Source organism: Xenia sp. Carnegie-2017, unplaced genomic scaffold (genome assembly GCF_021976095.1).
Source record: "Xenia sp. Carnegie-2017 unplaced genomic scaffold, XeniaSp_v1 HiC_scaffold_23, whole genome shotgun sequence".
Taxonomy (NCBI): domain Eukaryota; kingdom Metazoa; phylum Cnidaria; class Anthozoa; order Malacalcyonacea; family Xeniidae; genus Xenia; species Xenia sp. Carnegie-2017.
Genome location: NW_025813486.1, coordinates 2,761,025 through 2,775,236, shown reverse-complemented (window position 1 = coordinate 2,775,236; position 14,212 = coordinate 2,761,025). Strand labels below are relative to the sequence as shown.

Below are 14,212 nucleotides of genomic sequence, written 5' to 3'. Positions count from 1 at the left end.
TGATACAATTGGTCGCATGGGTATTTGTGGTTTGTGAAGTTTTGGTAGTCCGTATAGTCTGGGTGGTCGTGGTACTGAACATCTAAGTCGATAGTAAATACGTTCAGATATAATGTTAGATTTTCTCATCGAGAAGATCTTGCTGTTTAGTTTGCGTACTAGTGATGGTGTTGGGCCTCGTTTTGTTGAAGTAATCATTCCTGTTCATGACCACAGTCACGCGTCCTTTGTCTGCTGGTAAAATGACGATGTTGTTGTCGTGTTTTAGTCGTTTGAGTGCTTGTTGTTCTTCCTTTGTCAAGTTGTTGTGACGTATAGAGGACGATTTTAAAGTGGAGGCTATCCTGCTTCTGATCTCGTCTTTGGTTGTCTCTGACAAGTCTCTTTGATACGCTATTTCACATTTCCTGTACACACAATACAATGACGTAAGACCAGATAACAAATACGGCTAACCTGACGTTTACTCCTCATTTGACTCTGAAGATGACTACCGCTAAGGTTGTCGAAACGTCGTCAGTCAAAACAACAACAAAAACAGTCCTTCTCAGGACTATACCAACCTGGACGATTTACATTTACAAACATTAAGTTCTAAATCTATAAATTTAAAACGATATATCATAACCTTCTAAAGGTTGATGACACTACGTAATATTGAGTTGTTGCTTTTCACCCAATACTAAATTTCAAATCCAAAATATACTGAATAAAACAAGCAATTTACAAATTTCTCCATTTTGGAAGACAAAACTGAAAAGCAGAGAAAGCATTGATTTGAAAATACAAATGAAGTAAATTTTCCTCAAGCTTACCATTGCCATTGTCAATTTGCTCATTAAGTCTTTTCATCTGATTTTTCAGCATTTTTACCCTCTCTTTGAGTTCCAAGGCTTCTTTTTTATACTTGCATTTATCATTGCAAAGTGCACTACCTTCATCTGACTGACTCTCCTAAATAATCAACAAGAACTTAGGCAATATTTAACAATATTTTCCTTTTAGTACAAACTATTAAAGTGTATTTTACTAACAACAAGTACAATATATTATAATGTAAATCTCAATTTTTTAATTTCATAAGCCACACTGATTGAAAATTCTTTTGTATGATTGCCCTATACAAGCCTTACACTGTACAATGTTTGTATTTTAAAAGATTTTTCCCTTACAAACAAGAAATGAATTTCAAATTAACAGCATTTTATGACTAATGGGAACATATCATAAAGTAATAATAACTTTTTTAGCATTTAACCAAACAACATCCAAATTTTATTCTGAAAAATGACCTTAATTCCCTAGCATTTCCCATTAATAATAAAATTGCATAATTTAGAGATAAGAATAATTAGTGTTATCATTGTGTATAGTACATACCTTGGTTAATCACTCTTTTATAAGTGAAGCAAGACTGGCTGAGCAGCAAGCCTGTGTTTTCTTTTCCCCGGATGCCTTTAGCTTTTTAGGAATACTGTGCTCCTGCTGGTAACAAGAACAACAATACAAAATTTTATACATGTTGTTTGAAAAGTTTGTTATTAGCTACTACTTCTCATTTAAATTCTTAGGCTCATAGCCTTGTTCAGCAATGCAGACCTTCGAACATAGAATTAGTAGCTAATAACATTTGAATCATGAATACCATATGGAGTACTTAACAAATTTCCATGAATGCATCATCACATTAGTGACATGAGTGCTAACTATAGATGATGGCGGCAATAATTGAGAAACATGCAGTAAACACCATATAAACAAAATGTGGTCAATGTAATATTTCGGGCAACTCACCACATCATCTGATTCACTATCATTTTTAATTGTAAACTTTGCTTTGTGAATTCTTTTGCGACACCCTTTGCCAGTATTTATAGAGAAAGTTTCTTCTTTTCTCATTGTCTTGAGTAAATAATCTTTACTATCTGTTTATACAAAATAATGGATGACTATTTAACAACTATTAAAAAATAATAATTTTCAATTGGAAGCAGTAGCATGCCTGAAATTATAAGGAAACAACCTTATGCAAAGTTTGGCCTAATGTATTACTACATGTATTTAAGAGCAAGCAAGTTAAAATCAGGGAAATAGACACATCCTTATTGTCAGTATTGTAACTCAACTATTGCTATGTAGAAGAAAGAACAACATTTGAGCAAAGGCTTTTTATCAGAAAGTATTTCCCTCCTAAAAAAGCAGTAAGTTGAATTGATAACAGCAACCTTCATATCAACTATGACTATTTCTACAAACAAGACAGAGAAATAAACAAATAGATTTTCACACAGAAATTTACAGATATATAACAAAGCTAAGTTGTTTCATGAAAGAAATGATAACAAAGAGAAAGAGCTTGATTCACTAGCAATTAGTTTTTTGGCTGAATTATACAAGCTTTTAGAAATTTTACAAAAAATTCTACAACAGACTAAAAATACTAACCTGAAACCTCTATTATCTCTGCAGGAAATTTCCTCGACTTGCCGTTTCCCTTTGTTTTTCCATATCCCCACATGACTTACGTTTTGAATCCTTTAAGTTCATCTTTGTCTTTCGACATATTTTCATCCTCAAAAATGATGTTAGAATATGGAATGATATCCCATGTATTTTCGTTGTAAAAATTCACCAATGCAAACGCCATATTTTCGAATATTATCGCTGAAAAAGTTTTTTCAACTCTTAACGTATCTTTGCAACAAGCAACATGTTAATCAGATTGAAGATCATGGAATCGGGTAAAGATTAAGGATTACAAAATAACAGTCCCAGTCTCCCAACGCTCTCGTCTAAATCTAAACAGAATAGTTTGAAACAATATTGCAACAAAGCAAAGGAAAGTTTTTATAAGTTGAGGTAAGCCTGGTGTTTTCCGCGTTTCAAAAACCCATGTTAAGCGTTCATGAAAATACCCTGAGGTAAACATTAAAAATGGCTTATGAAAATCTGGTCGAATTATCAATTATCCGAGAAATACGAAGAAGTTATGGTTCTCAGTGGAGTGGGGGATGCTCTAGGTTATAAGAATGGTTTGTGGGAATTCTGTTACAGTGGTACTCAAATTCATGAAGAACTAAAAAAACTCGGAGGACTTGATAAAATTGACATTAAAAGATGGAGGGTTAGTGACGACACTGTACTACACATTGCTACAGCAGAAGCGTTGGTTTCTGTATGGGCAACAACGGAAGAGTTATTGAGCATTATGGCTACAAAGTACAAGAAGACATGTGCTGAGGATATGTGGGAAAGAGCTCCTGGTCAGACCACAACAAAAGCATGTTTTATGTTACGACCTCTTGAGGAAAAAGGTTACATTATACCATTTAATGAACGAGGTGGAGGATGTGGTGCAGCTATGAGATCCATGTGTATAGGTTTGATGTTTCCTTGTGAAGATCAAATTGAAATGTTAATTGAAATTGCTGTTGAAAGTGGAAGGATGACTCATAATCACCCCACAGATATTCACCTTTCATAATAAAGCAACGATTTCAGATCATGTATCAATTATCAAGTCACTAATGTCTAGTGTTCTTTCTATTGACAAGTGTCGCTTTGTATAAAGTTTGCTAGGTTTTCCTGTTATCTGCATTTCTTTTCATTTTGAAAAACCTTATAGTAATTTTTCTTTTTAATCCTTTTGCTTTTCCTAGATGTTTTACCTTCAACTCTTCCTTCGATTACTTACTTGATCAAGCCATTACCATGAATGTTTCATATCCTTTTATCTAATATCAATTTATAAATGAAATAAAAGAAGGTTGACCTTAGGTTTGCATAAGTCTATGCAATCCATCATTTTCTAGAACCACATCTCAAATGCCTCCATCCTTCTAACATTGCTCACTTTTAATGACCATATCTTTCATCCATCCTTTTTATCGCTTTTCCACATTTCCAAATTTCTGTGTTCTAAAAACTGTATGAATGGCCATTGCTGTTTTGCTTTAATATCGCCACTACTACAGCCATTGAATCCATGATTCATATCAAAATGCTGCTATTATGTAAATAGGGTCATCATAATGTAAGTGACCTGAAATTAGCAATCTTTAAAGATAATGATTTTAATTATAGGTTATCTTGGGGCTGTTACTGCAGCTTTATTTACAGCCTATGCTATACAGAAGATACCCAAAAAATGGGGAGCAGGACTTTTAGATGTTTTACCCAAAGTTTGGGAATACATTGAAAAGGTTGGTCGTGATGTAGAAGACAACAAAGCTTGGGGCTACTTTAAAACAGTTGGGAGTCATATCTTGAACTACGGGATTAACAAATGGAACCAGTGAACCAAAGTTTCCAGTGACATATAACATACCTGAACGTGATGCTTTTTATAAATCTGTCAGTTATGCAGGTTGGGGTGGGTCCAGTGGTCATGATGCACCAATGATTGCTTACGATGCTTTGATGATTGTAAAAGATTCCTGGTTTCAATTGTGTTCTTATTCTATGTTTCATGGTTGAGATAGTGACAGTACAGGAATATTGGCTGCAGCATGGTGAGGCGGTATATATGTCGTATGAAAGGGGTACCCTTTGGATATTATACGAACCTGGAATATCGTCTTAGGCTTATAGAGCTTGGCAAAAAATTACTAAATGCATCAAAGAATATGAAAAACTAACAGGACAGTATTTATTTAACAAAATTTATGTCATAAAATTCTGTCATCCCAATACACTTTAGTACGTTTGTGAATCACACAATAAAAATTACTACTAGGTAATAACATAGAAACAATTTACTTTAGAAACAAAGTCTGAAGGAAAATGTCAGATTCAGGGCATATGCAGTTCTAAGTTCAACTTACGATGATTCCTGGGCTGTAGAGTAAGTTTATTGACTAGATATCAGTGAAACTATATATAGACAAGGATCATTACATCTTTAGGTTCATTTTACCTCACAAAATGCAAACTGCAAACGTTTTGTTCAAAGATTGAGCGACATCAACATGATTTGGACCTAACGATTGTTTTTGAATTTTCATAGCTTTTTCCTGAAACTCTATAGCTTTGTCGTTATTTCCAGTTTGGGAATACACCAAACTGAGATTGTTTAAAGACGTAGCGACATCAACATGATTTGGACCTAACGATTGTTTTCGAATTTCCAGAGCTTTTTCGTAAACCTTTATAGCTTTGTCGTAGTTTCCAGTTTTACAAAACACCGTACCAAGATTGTTTAAAGACCTAGCGACAACAACATGATTTGGACCTAACGATTGTTTTTAATTTCCAGAGCTTTTTCGTAAAACTCTATAGCTTTGTCGTAATTTCCAGTTTCATCATACACCATACCAAGATTGTTTAAGGACCCAGCAACATCAACATGATTTGGACCTAACGATTGTTTTTGAATTTCCAGAGCTTTTTCGTGAAACTCTATAGCTTTGTCGTAGTTTCCAGTTTTATAATACACAATACCAACATTGTTTAAAGACGCAGCGACATCAACATGATTTGGACCTAACGATTGTTTTCGAATTTCCAGAGCTTTTTCGTAAACCTTTATAGCTTTGTCGTAGTTTCCAGTTTTACAAAACACCGTACCAAGATTGTTTAAAGACCTAGCGACAACAACATGATTTGGACCTAACGATTGTTCTTTAATTTCCAGAGCTTTTTCGTGAAACTCTATAGCTTTGTCGTAATTTCCAGTTTCATCATACACCATACCAAGATTGTTTAAGGACCCAGCAACATCAACATGATTTGGACCTAACGATTGTTTTTTAATTTCCAGAGCTTTTTCGTGAAACTCTATAGCTTTGTCGTAGTTTCCAGTTTTATAATACACAATACCAACATTGTTTAAAGACGCAGCGACATCAACATGATTTGGACCTAACGATTGTTTTGAATTTCCAGAGCTTTTCGTAAAACTCTAGCTTTGTCGTAGTTTCCAGTTTCATCATACACCATACCAAGATTGTTTAAAGACGCAGCGACATCAACATGATTTGGACCTAACGATTGTTTTCGAATTTTCATTTTCGTGAAGCTCTAGAGCTTTGTCGTAGTTTCCAGATTTTTGAAACACCGTACCAAGATTGTTTAAAGACGTAGCGACATCAACATGATTTGGACCTAACGATTGTTTTCGAATTTCCAGAGCCTTTTCATGATGATTTTTAGCTTTGCTATACTTTCCGGTGTTATGGTTTAAAAGACCAAGAATACTAAAATACCAAGCTTTGTCATAACTAAATTTATCTGATTTAAATTTATCCAATAGTTCAAGAGCAAGATCGTATTTTCCAAAATGTCTTAATCTCTCAACAAAATAACGGAAGACTTGTAAAGTGTTTATGTTGAGTTTTGTCTTGTTGGCCTTTAGTAATTGAATAATTTTTTCAAGATGCGGCATTAATTTGATTTCGTCGTCTCTCTCTTTAAACATATAAAGTGCTTGAGCTATTTGATCAACGTTAGTTTCCATTTCATGTTCTTCATTTGAGTGTTCAGATTGATAAACAATAATTGCTTTGTGAACAACGCGATGTAGACTAATGTCATTATTTTCTGAATGCAAGAACAATGAGCATTCGTCTAAACAAAGGCATATATCTTCCTCAGCTAGTTTGGGATCATTTTTTTGAACATAATAAACCATAATTTCTCGTGGTAAAGGATCAAATGATATCATAGAAAAAAAGCTAATAACCAGTGCCAATATTGTGGATTCTTCTGCACTTTGTTTGACAGCTAAAAGTGAAGCTTGTAACATACTTCTAGGATATACCGAGTTAAATTTAACAAAATTGGGGTCAATGTTTTTTTCTTCTTCTAAAGACATTGTCTTTAAATATTGTTTCCAAGTAAATGAGCAGTTTGTTTTGTTTACACGACTGACATAATAACCAGTAGCAGCCAAAGCCAGCGGTTGACGATCTAATGCGTGGGATACTTCATTCAACAATTGATCATCAGCATTTTCATCTTTAGTGTAAGAATTTAACAATTGACAACATTCTCTGTCATTCATTCCACTACTGATAGAAATATGTTTGCTGGACAATTCATCGTGAGGTACAGCATCTGTATTCTGAACAGTTATTATTAGTTGTCCATTTTTCCACATGTGATCACCTACTTGTGGTAGTAACGAAGAAATTTCGCTCAGTTGCACAACGTTGTCGACAATAATGAACCAATTTTGCCAGAATTTCAATCGAGCAGATACTAACGATCGAAGGTTCTTGACTTTCTTTGGCGGAAAATTTTCATCTTTAAATTTTTCAACCAAAAACTTGTCACAGTTTAAGCGGTATCCAAGGTCACAGTAAGTTTTTAAAAGAGATTCCACATTCTTCCCATCGAGAGTCATTACAAACGAAGTTTTGTTTTTCCAATCACACGATATTTTTTCACAAACCTGTCTTGCAAGTTGTGATTTACCACTGCCAGGATTACCAGTGATGTAGAAATATGTCAGTTCGTTATTGTTATCATTCCTTAATTTTTCAAGATCGTTTATGATTTTATCTTGTAATTCAGTGCGTTCAACGAAAAAATGATTGGGTTTTGAAGGAAGCACTTGGAACGAATTAAAACTATTACGATGATTTTTATTTCATTGATTTTATCAAAAGAAAATTTCAAATCTTGAAATGATTTTTCAATGATATTGACTATTTTATCAAAATCATCATCTGAGTATTCGCTTTCATACCAATGTGCGTCTTTGTTTCTCTCACCACGAAGTGCATGAACAGCATCCTTTGTGTTTTTACCAAGATGTTTGCCAATCGATTTTGAAAAAAGTATAGCATCGAATAATGTTGTGCAGTCCCATTTACTGGTGTCTCCATCCTGATATTTTAACTGTAGTTTTTTATCCAACTTCCTACCTGATTCTAAAGTGTAAAATTTTTACCGCTATTTTGGTATCATCCCATTCTCCATGTGTTGATTTGTAACGAGAGTTCCATTGTTTGATGAAAAATTGAGCAAGCTCCTTTTGTACCACATTAATTACCATTCTGATGTAAAATAGATTTCTGCTTTGTCTTGATTCCATCTAAAAAAGAATATGATGTGTCAAGAAGACAGTTAAAATCAATCAATTTCAAATGTTCGACCTACAACATATATCACTCTTCTTTAAAGTCGAGGATTTACACGATGAAATCAAACTTATTTATTCGTTTATAAATTCAACTTCATCAAAAACATGCTATTCATACAAATTGAGACATAGACAACTACTAAATGACAGCGATAATGCTACAGCTTTTGCCAATTACAGCAGCTTTTCAACAAAACATTAAAAAAAAGATGTGACTTGTTACAAGATAGACATTGCTAGTGCTAGATCTTTATGTCCTTGGATCTTCAATGTCAAGTATCGTTTGTAATGGCGAAAGTCGTAGTTAGAAATGCTGGAGATACCTCTGTGCTTGACGGTATTTCTATACATCAGTTGATTGTTACGTGACACGTTAATTCACACTTTAACTTACATACCTTAACTGACATGTGTGGCATTCAAAATTAGAATATCTAATTTAACTCGTTTTGTAGGAAATAAAACAGCAAAGAAAAAGCGCCTATCTAAAAAAACACCAATATGCCTAATATGTCAGGTGAATGTTGATCAAAATGGACTTAGTAAAGAAAAAAGCGGTATGGTGTAATAAGTGAGAAGGGAAATAATTCCTTCGGCAAAAAGTGGAAAGACTTGTTTCTAGAAATAATTTACAATATTAAAATAACCTTGTCTTGAATTGACTAATGCTACGAGTTTATTTTACATATCCTTGTTACTGGCACATGTTGGAAAATAAACCATCATAATAATTCTGGTCGCGTGACGTGAAGTAAAATTGATTACTGTTAACCAATGAAAAATTGGGCAGAACTTGTTACGAAAAGTTTCATTTTTTTCAAGGGTAATCTAGTTGACTGTCGTAGCGAATTGTGATACATTATATTCTTTAAACTTACGACACTTTGCGTTATAAATTTCGTGAGACTTTTCGCAGATTCATACCGGGGAGGCAGGTAACTTACGAAACACAAAAGCTTTTTTCCTTCGGAGAATTCGACGTAACTTTGACAGCAAAACATGCAAAGATGCAAAACATTAAAGGAATGTTATTGAATGATGCAGAACTAATACTAAACACCAAAAAATATGAAAAGACTCACGTTGCTCACTGATCATTTAAGGTGAACGGTAAAAAAGGACTACAGCAAAAACAAAAATGAAAACCAGCATTCTTATAAATGAATATGTCACTCATGAAGACACTTTACACGATATGTTCTACAAAGAAATAACAATTTAATCTGTTATTTTCACTATGAAGGAAAAAAGTCAGCACATTGTGCCAAAAAATAATTACGTGGCGTTTATCACAAATGTAAACAGAATAGATTTTATTGCATAATTGATTCTGGTGCAATTTAATATATGAAGTGTGAACGTAACAATTTATCGGACTATGAAGAGTTTAGAAAGACAACGAAGTAAATCATGAGGATGAACGTGTCATATTGTCTTATGGGAAAGAAACATATCCTTTGAACACTGGGTTAAATAAGTTACATCAACGTAAAGGAATGGAAAATGTGCTCTATCTTCCCAAACTGAAGCGAAATTTGCTGTCTGTTCAAGCTACGAGTAAATTAGGAACAACTGTTGTGTTTAAAAAAAGTGAATACTGACAATATCTCCAAGAATTCTAAAATGTTGCTAGTTGGTGAGGTGTGTAGAACACTATATAAAGTCAAAGTCATTTAAAAAGAGAAGATGTATGCTGCAAAGAAAGTGCAAATTTAGTACAATGGAATCAGAGGTTTGCAACCTAAAGAATAGACAACAATTCTACAGTTATAAAGATAAATATGACGGAAAGAATAGTCAATATAAAGGATGATGTACTGAAGCAAGTATAATGCAGCCAATCTGGTGTTTTCTATGGTATCGATATTTTCTTCCAATACTACGCCTCCATTTTCATCATTTTCATTATTATTTCTTACGTTTGTATGCTCCTTAACATTATTTGGCTGTGATGAATGCTCTTTTTTTACATGCTTTCTCCAAGTATAATAACTTTTAAATGTTCTTGTACAACCACTTATGCCACACAAACAATGGAAATTTGGATCATTCCTGTGACACCTTCCAATGTGGTTTATCAATTGACTGCGATGTTCAGCAGAAAAATCTCCACATATATTGCACTGCCAGGGCATGTAAACATCGATGTATATGTAGATATGGCAAATTTTCCTTTTATTGTCTTGTTTATTATAAAAGCTTGAGGTTTTTCAGTCCATTTTTAAGAGCCGTTATTTTACAAAGCTTCTTGTGACTTCTTTCCAAAGTACCGGAACAGTGTTTATCCCAATAACCAGGACAAGCAAACAATTTCAAGTAATACAAAATAAAACAAATAAAAATCATAGCTAAAAATAATTTGTCATAACTGTCATTTCCGCTTGTAAAGACATTTATAGCATTGTATTCTGTAAATGAAACTGTTTTGCTATGGACAAAAATTTGAGGGAGAAACTCGTTAATTCCGGCGTAGAAGAAGCAACAGTTTCTATATTGGAAAATCAAAAAGTAAGTGAAGTGCATCTACAAATAAAAATCATAGCTAAAAATTATGAGGCGCCGTTCGTTGCAAAAATCAAAAATGTTATTCTCATGTATTTAATTGCTCTCACCACACATTGAATTCGTTATCCACATGATTCATAGACTGAAATCCTTTCATTCCATATTAAAAAGCCATAGACTTTTGATTTTGCTAAATTTTGTTTTTAAAACTTTGTTTTTGTATAAATTTCACTTTGTTTTGTAAAATTCACTTTGTTTTTATAAATCTCACTTTGATTTTGTTTAATCTCACTTTGAAATGTGAAAATCTCACTTTGTTTTTGTGAAAATCTCGATGTAATTGACGTAAAATTTTACAAATACAAAGTGAGATTTTCACAAATCAAAGTGAGATTAAACAAAATCAAAGTGAGATTTATACAAAAACAAAGTGAGATTTTTACAAAAACAAAGTGAAATTTATACAAAAATAAAGTGAGATTTTTACAAAAACAAAGTGAAATTTATACAAAAACAAAGTGAGATTTTACAAAATCAAAGTGAGATTTATACAAAAACAAAGTGAGATTTTTACAAAAACAAAGTGAAATTTATACAAAACAAAGTGAGATTTTTATAAAAACAAAGTGAAAATTTAGCAAAATCAAAAGTCTATGGCTTTTTAATATGGAATGAATCATGAATCATGTGGATAACGAATTCAATGTATGATGAGAGCAATTCAATACATGAGAATAACATTTTTTGATTTTTGCAACGAACGGCGCCTCATAAAAAATAATTTGTCATAACTGTCATTTCCGCTTGTAAAGACATTTATAGCATTGTATTCTGTAAATGAAACTGTTTTGCTATGGACAAAAATTTGAGGGAGAAACTCGTTAATTCCGGCGTAGAAGAAGCAACAGTTTCTATATTGGAAAATCAAAAAGTAAGTGAAGTGCATCTTGCATAAATCATAATAAAGTAAATGGTTTGAACCCGGGAGTATCGTTACAAACATATAAATACCGGGGAGTATCGTTTACAAACATATAAATCATAATGTTAAATATCGCATTGATTTCCAAACTTTCTCTATCTAGTTGAATGACTGTTTTATATTAAATGAAGCGGATATCAGTGTTTTGGTTTTGTGTGGAGTAAAGGCAGGTGATGCAATGCGAATTAAAAAAAATTTGCGCAGAAATGGTGGTTCAGAACAAAGACACGACTGCATCTATGGTAAGTGTTCATGCTTGTGTGTTGTGTATAAAATAATATTCCTAATATTTATAACCGTGTCACCCACAGTGACTATTATTGATTGACCTTGACTGGTCATATTGCTGGTCATAGGAAGTTTATAATCAGTCATAACTCCTTATCACAGACAGTCTTGAATCAAACTGGTATGTTTGTTAGGTTAAAAACTAAACTTAGGATGTTTTATATAAGTGCGCTAGTTCCAGTCTTCAGTTGGAAGTTCGGACTGATGTGGATGATGCCCCGATGGAAAACGAAAATACAAAAAATAGCACACTGCCATTACCCTCTGCATATCAAGAAAAACGAAACCGGCTGTATTTCAAAGACTATAAACTGCTCGAAACGGTACAGTCTAATTTCTCTCTTTACTCTTATTTTGATAAATTTAGTAACCACGGAAAACTATCGTTGAAATGTTCTTATTTAAGAGCAAGTTCTTTTTTATTTTACACATATGTTCATATGGACCTGTTTACTTTACCAGTTTTCACCTGCTGTAACATCTGCTTTGGCGAATAATTGCTTGACTGGGACACTAAGGAGCGAATTTATAAGGGATATATGTACAGACATATCATCTCATGGCATCGCTTACATAAACAAGGAGGAAAGAAATAAAGTTTCTTTTGCAATTGTCACTAAATACCCTCATCTCAAGGATGCTATAGGAAGTGGATTGGTATGTCATAACTCAGAGTAATTAAACGTACAGGTATATTTAAATTTTGCGAAATGATCTTGCGTGACAGTATAGTTAGCACAAACTTCTTTTACCATAAACGACGACAGGCAAGCATTTCTGCCTGAATTTGAACTTGTTCCTATTATTGTGTTTCATGAAAGAATTAAATGATGTTCTGTTTATAGCTACAAAGCATAACTAAAACTTTTAATCTAGTTAGATCACTGCATGTTCCCTCACATTTATCATAATGATCAAAGTCAAAGAATGTCTAAGCGTAAGTCAACATTCTTCTATTTAAGGAAAATGAACAAGTGTGCGCTTTTCTTCAAAAGTCATAAATATATACAATAAGTGGTGATTTGAAAATTTTAGGGTCTTGGTCTGAATCAATCAAAATCGATTTAAACATGTTCGAAAATACGAGAACAAAAAGAAACGAAAGTCATCGACTGTTGACTTTGATGTCCAGGGCAGCGTGACTCCTCCTCGTAAAGAAAGGCCAAGACAAACAAATATCTGGAGCGAAGTACCATCATGTAACAACACAACGGAGACCATTCACAAGGAGCATATTTTGCACTTGCAAAGTGAATGCCGCAAATCATCATCCATTCAGGATTATGGAATTATTAAAGAATTAATGAGGAGAACAAACGTATTTTATTATGATCATTTATATTTTTTATTACAAATATAAAAGTTAAAAAAACTGAATTTATCAAATATGACTAAAATCAGTGTTTAATAATATCCATGATAAAGGGACAGTCAAATGTAAAGACAACTTTCCCAATAACCTAGGTCAATATTTAAAGTATGTTCGCGAGTTGAGGCAGATCGACTTCCTCGTATCGCAGTAATTGCTGACCTAATCAGTGCGAAAGACAGTTTACAACACATCCACGCTAGCGTGATGCCATATTGCAGCTTTCTTTTGTGCCAGCAGATCAGCTAGCCGTTTATAAGCAATTGCAGTCTCTTTCGCCATACCACCTGATGTTGAAAAGACCAGTGGTGTAAAAGCAGCATATTCAATCTCTCTTACTCGATCACCATATTCCCTTTTCTTAGCCATCTCATGCTGAAGATAGAGTGCAGGTAGATTGGTGTTTTGGTAGCTCGACGCGTTTGAGTGAAATACCCTTACATCAAAAAATGCATCTTGCTGTCTAGACCAAAAACCTTTAGCACGAATATCTAGTCTCGCTTCTTCTTGTCTATTGGCTGTACGAGGTAATATCACTTCCCCAGAAAGAGGTTGTAGTTGTGGCTCTTTCACAACTGTCGAGCAAACTTCTGCCATCCACTGTGCTGTTATATCTCGAACTTCATTATGTCTCACTATTGGTAAACCACCATGAGGACATATCATCGCGTGATCGGCTGCAAAAGCCCTTCCACAAATGCAGTGCAGAGGGGTATTTTTCAATTGCCATCCATAACGTGAACTTAATGCATCTCGAAATTCCCCTTTGTTCAAATTAAAGCCTTGATCTTGTAATGGAAGTACACTTAACCATGATGACGATCCTTTTTCGCTCAGTATATCTAGCTTCCTTTGCATTGTTGGCGTAGAACTATCTCTTATTTCCTGGATCATATCATCAACTTCTTCTTCTTTTGCTCTCGTAAAGTCATTTTGATTGACTGTAACTGAGGTTTATGAAGTATCTCTTTCTGTTGAACAATCA

At 33.7% G+C, this 14,212-nt stretch overlaps 1 protein-coding gene and 1 long non-coding RNA gene across 2 annotated transcripts; one reads left to right on the top strand and one right to left on the bottom strand.

Moving 5' to 3' along the window:
• Positions 1 to 907: 907 nt before the first annotated feature.
• On the bottom strand, positions 908 to 1,753 carry LOC124449795. The gene is made up of 2 exons (XR_006949602.1): positions 1,381 to 1,753; positions 908 to 954 (listed from the first exon to the last, which is right to left on the bottom strand). It is a non-coding gene; the product is annotated as an uncharacterized LOC124449795 (long non-coding RNA).
• Positions 1,754 to 2,805: 1,052 nt separating this feature from the next.
• Positions 2,806 to 4,476, top strand: LOC124448032 (protein ADP-ribosylarginine hydrolase-like). Its single transcript, XM_046999044.1, has 3 exons — positions 2,806 to 3,467; positions 4,084 to 4,294; positions 4,359 to 4,476. Exons 1-3 carry the CDS (start codon positions 2,942 to 2,944, stop codon positions 4,474 to 4,476), a joined length of 855 nt encoding a protein of 284 aa, XP_046855000.1. The 5' UTR covers positions 2,806 to 2,941.
• Positions 4,477 to 14,212: the final 9,736 nt, after the last annotated feature.

Excerpts from the sequence above, each read along its gene's own strand:
- LOC124448032 (XM_046999044.1), top strand. The coding sequence starts at position 2,942 with ATGAAAATCTGGTCGAATTATCAATTATCCGAGAAATACGAAGAAGTT. Across the intron at positions 3,468-4,083 it reads GACTCATAATCACCCCACAG|GTTATCTTGGGGCTGTTACT; the intron begins ATATTCACCTTT and ends TTTTAATTATAG. Across the intron at positions 4,295-4,358 it reads GGGATTAACAAATGGAACCA|TTATGCAGGTTGGGGTGGGT; the intron begins GTGAACCAAAGT and ends TAAATCTGTCAG.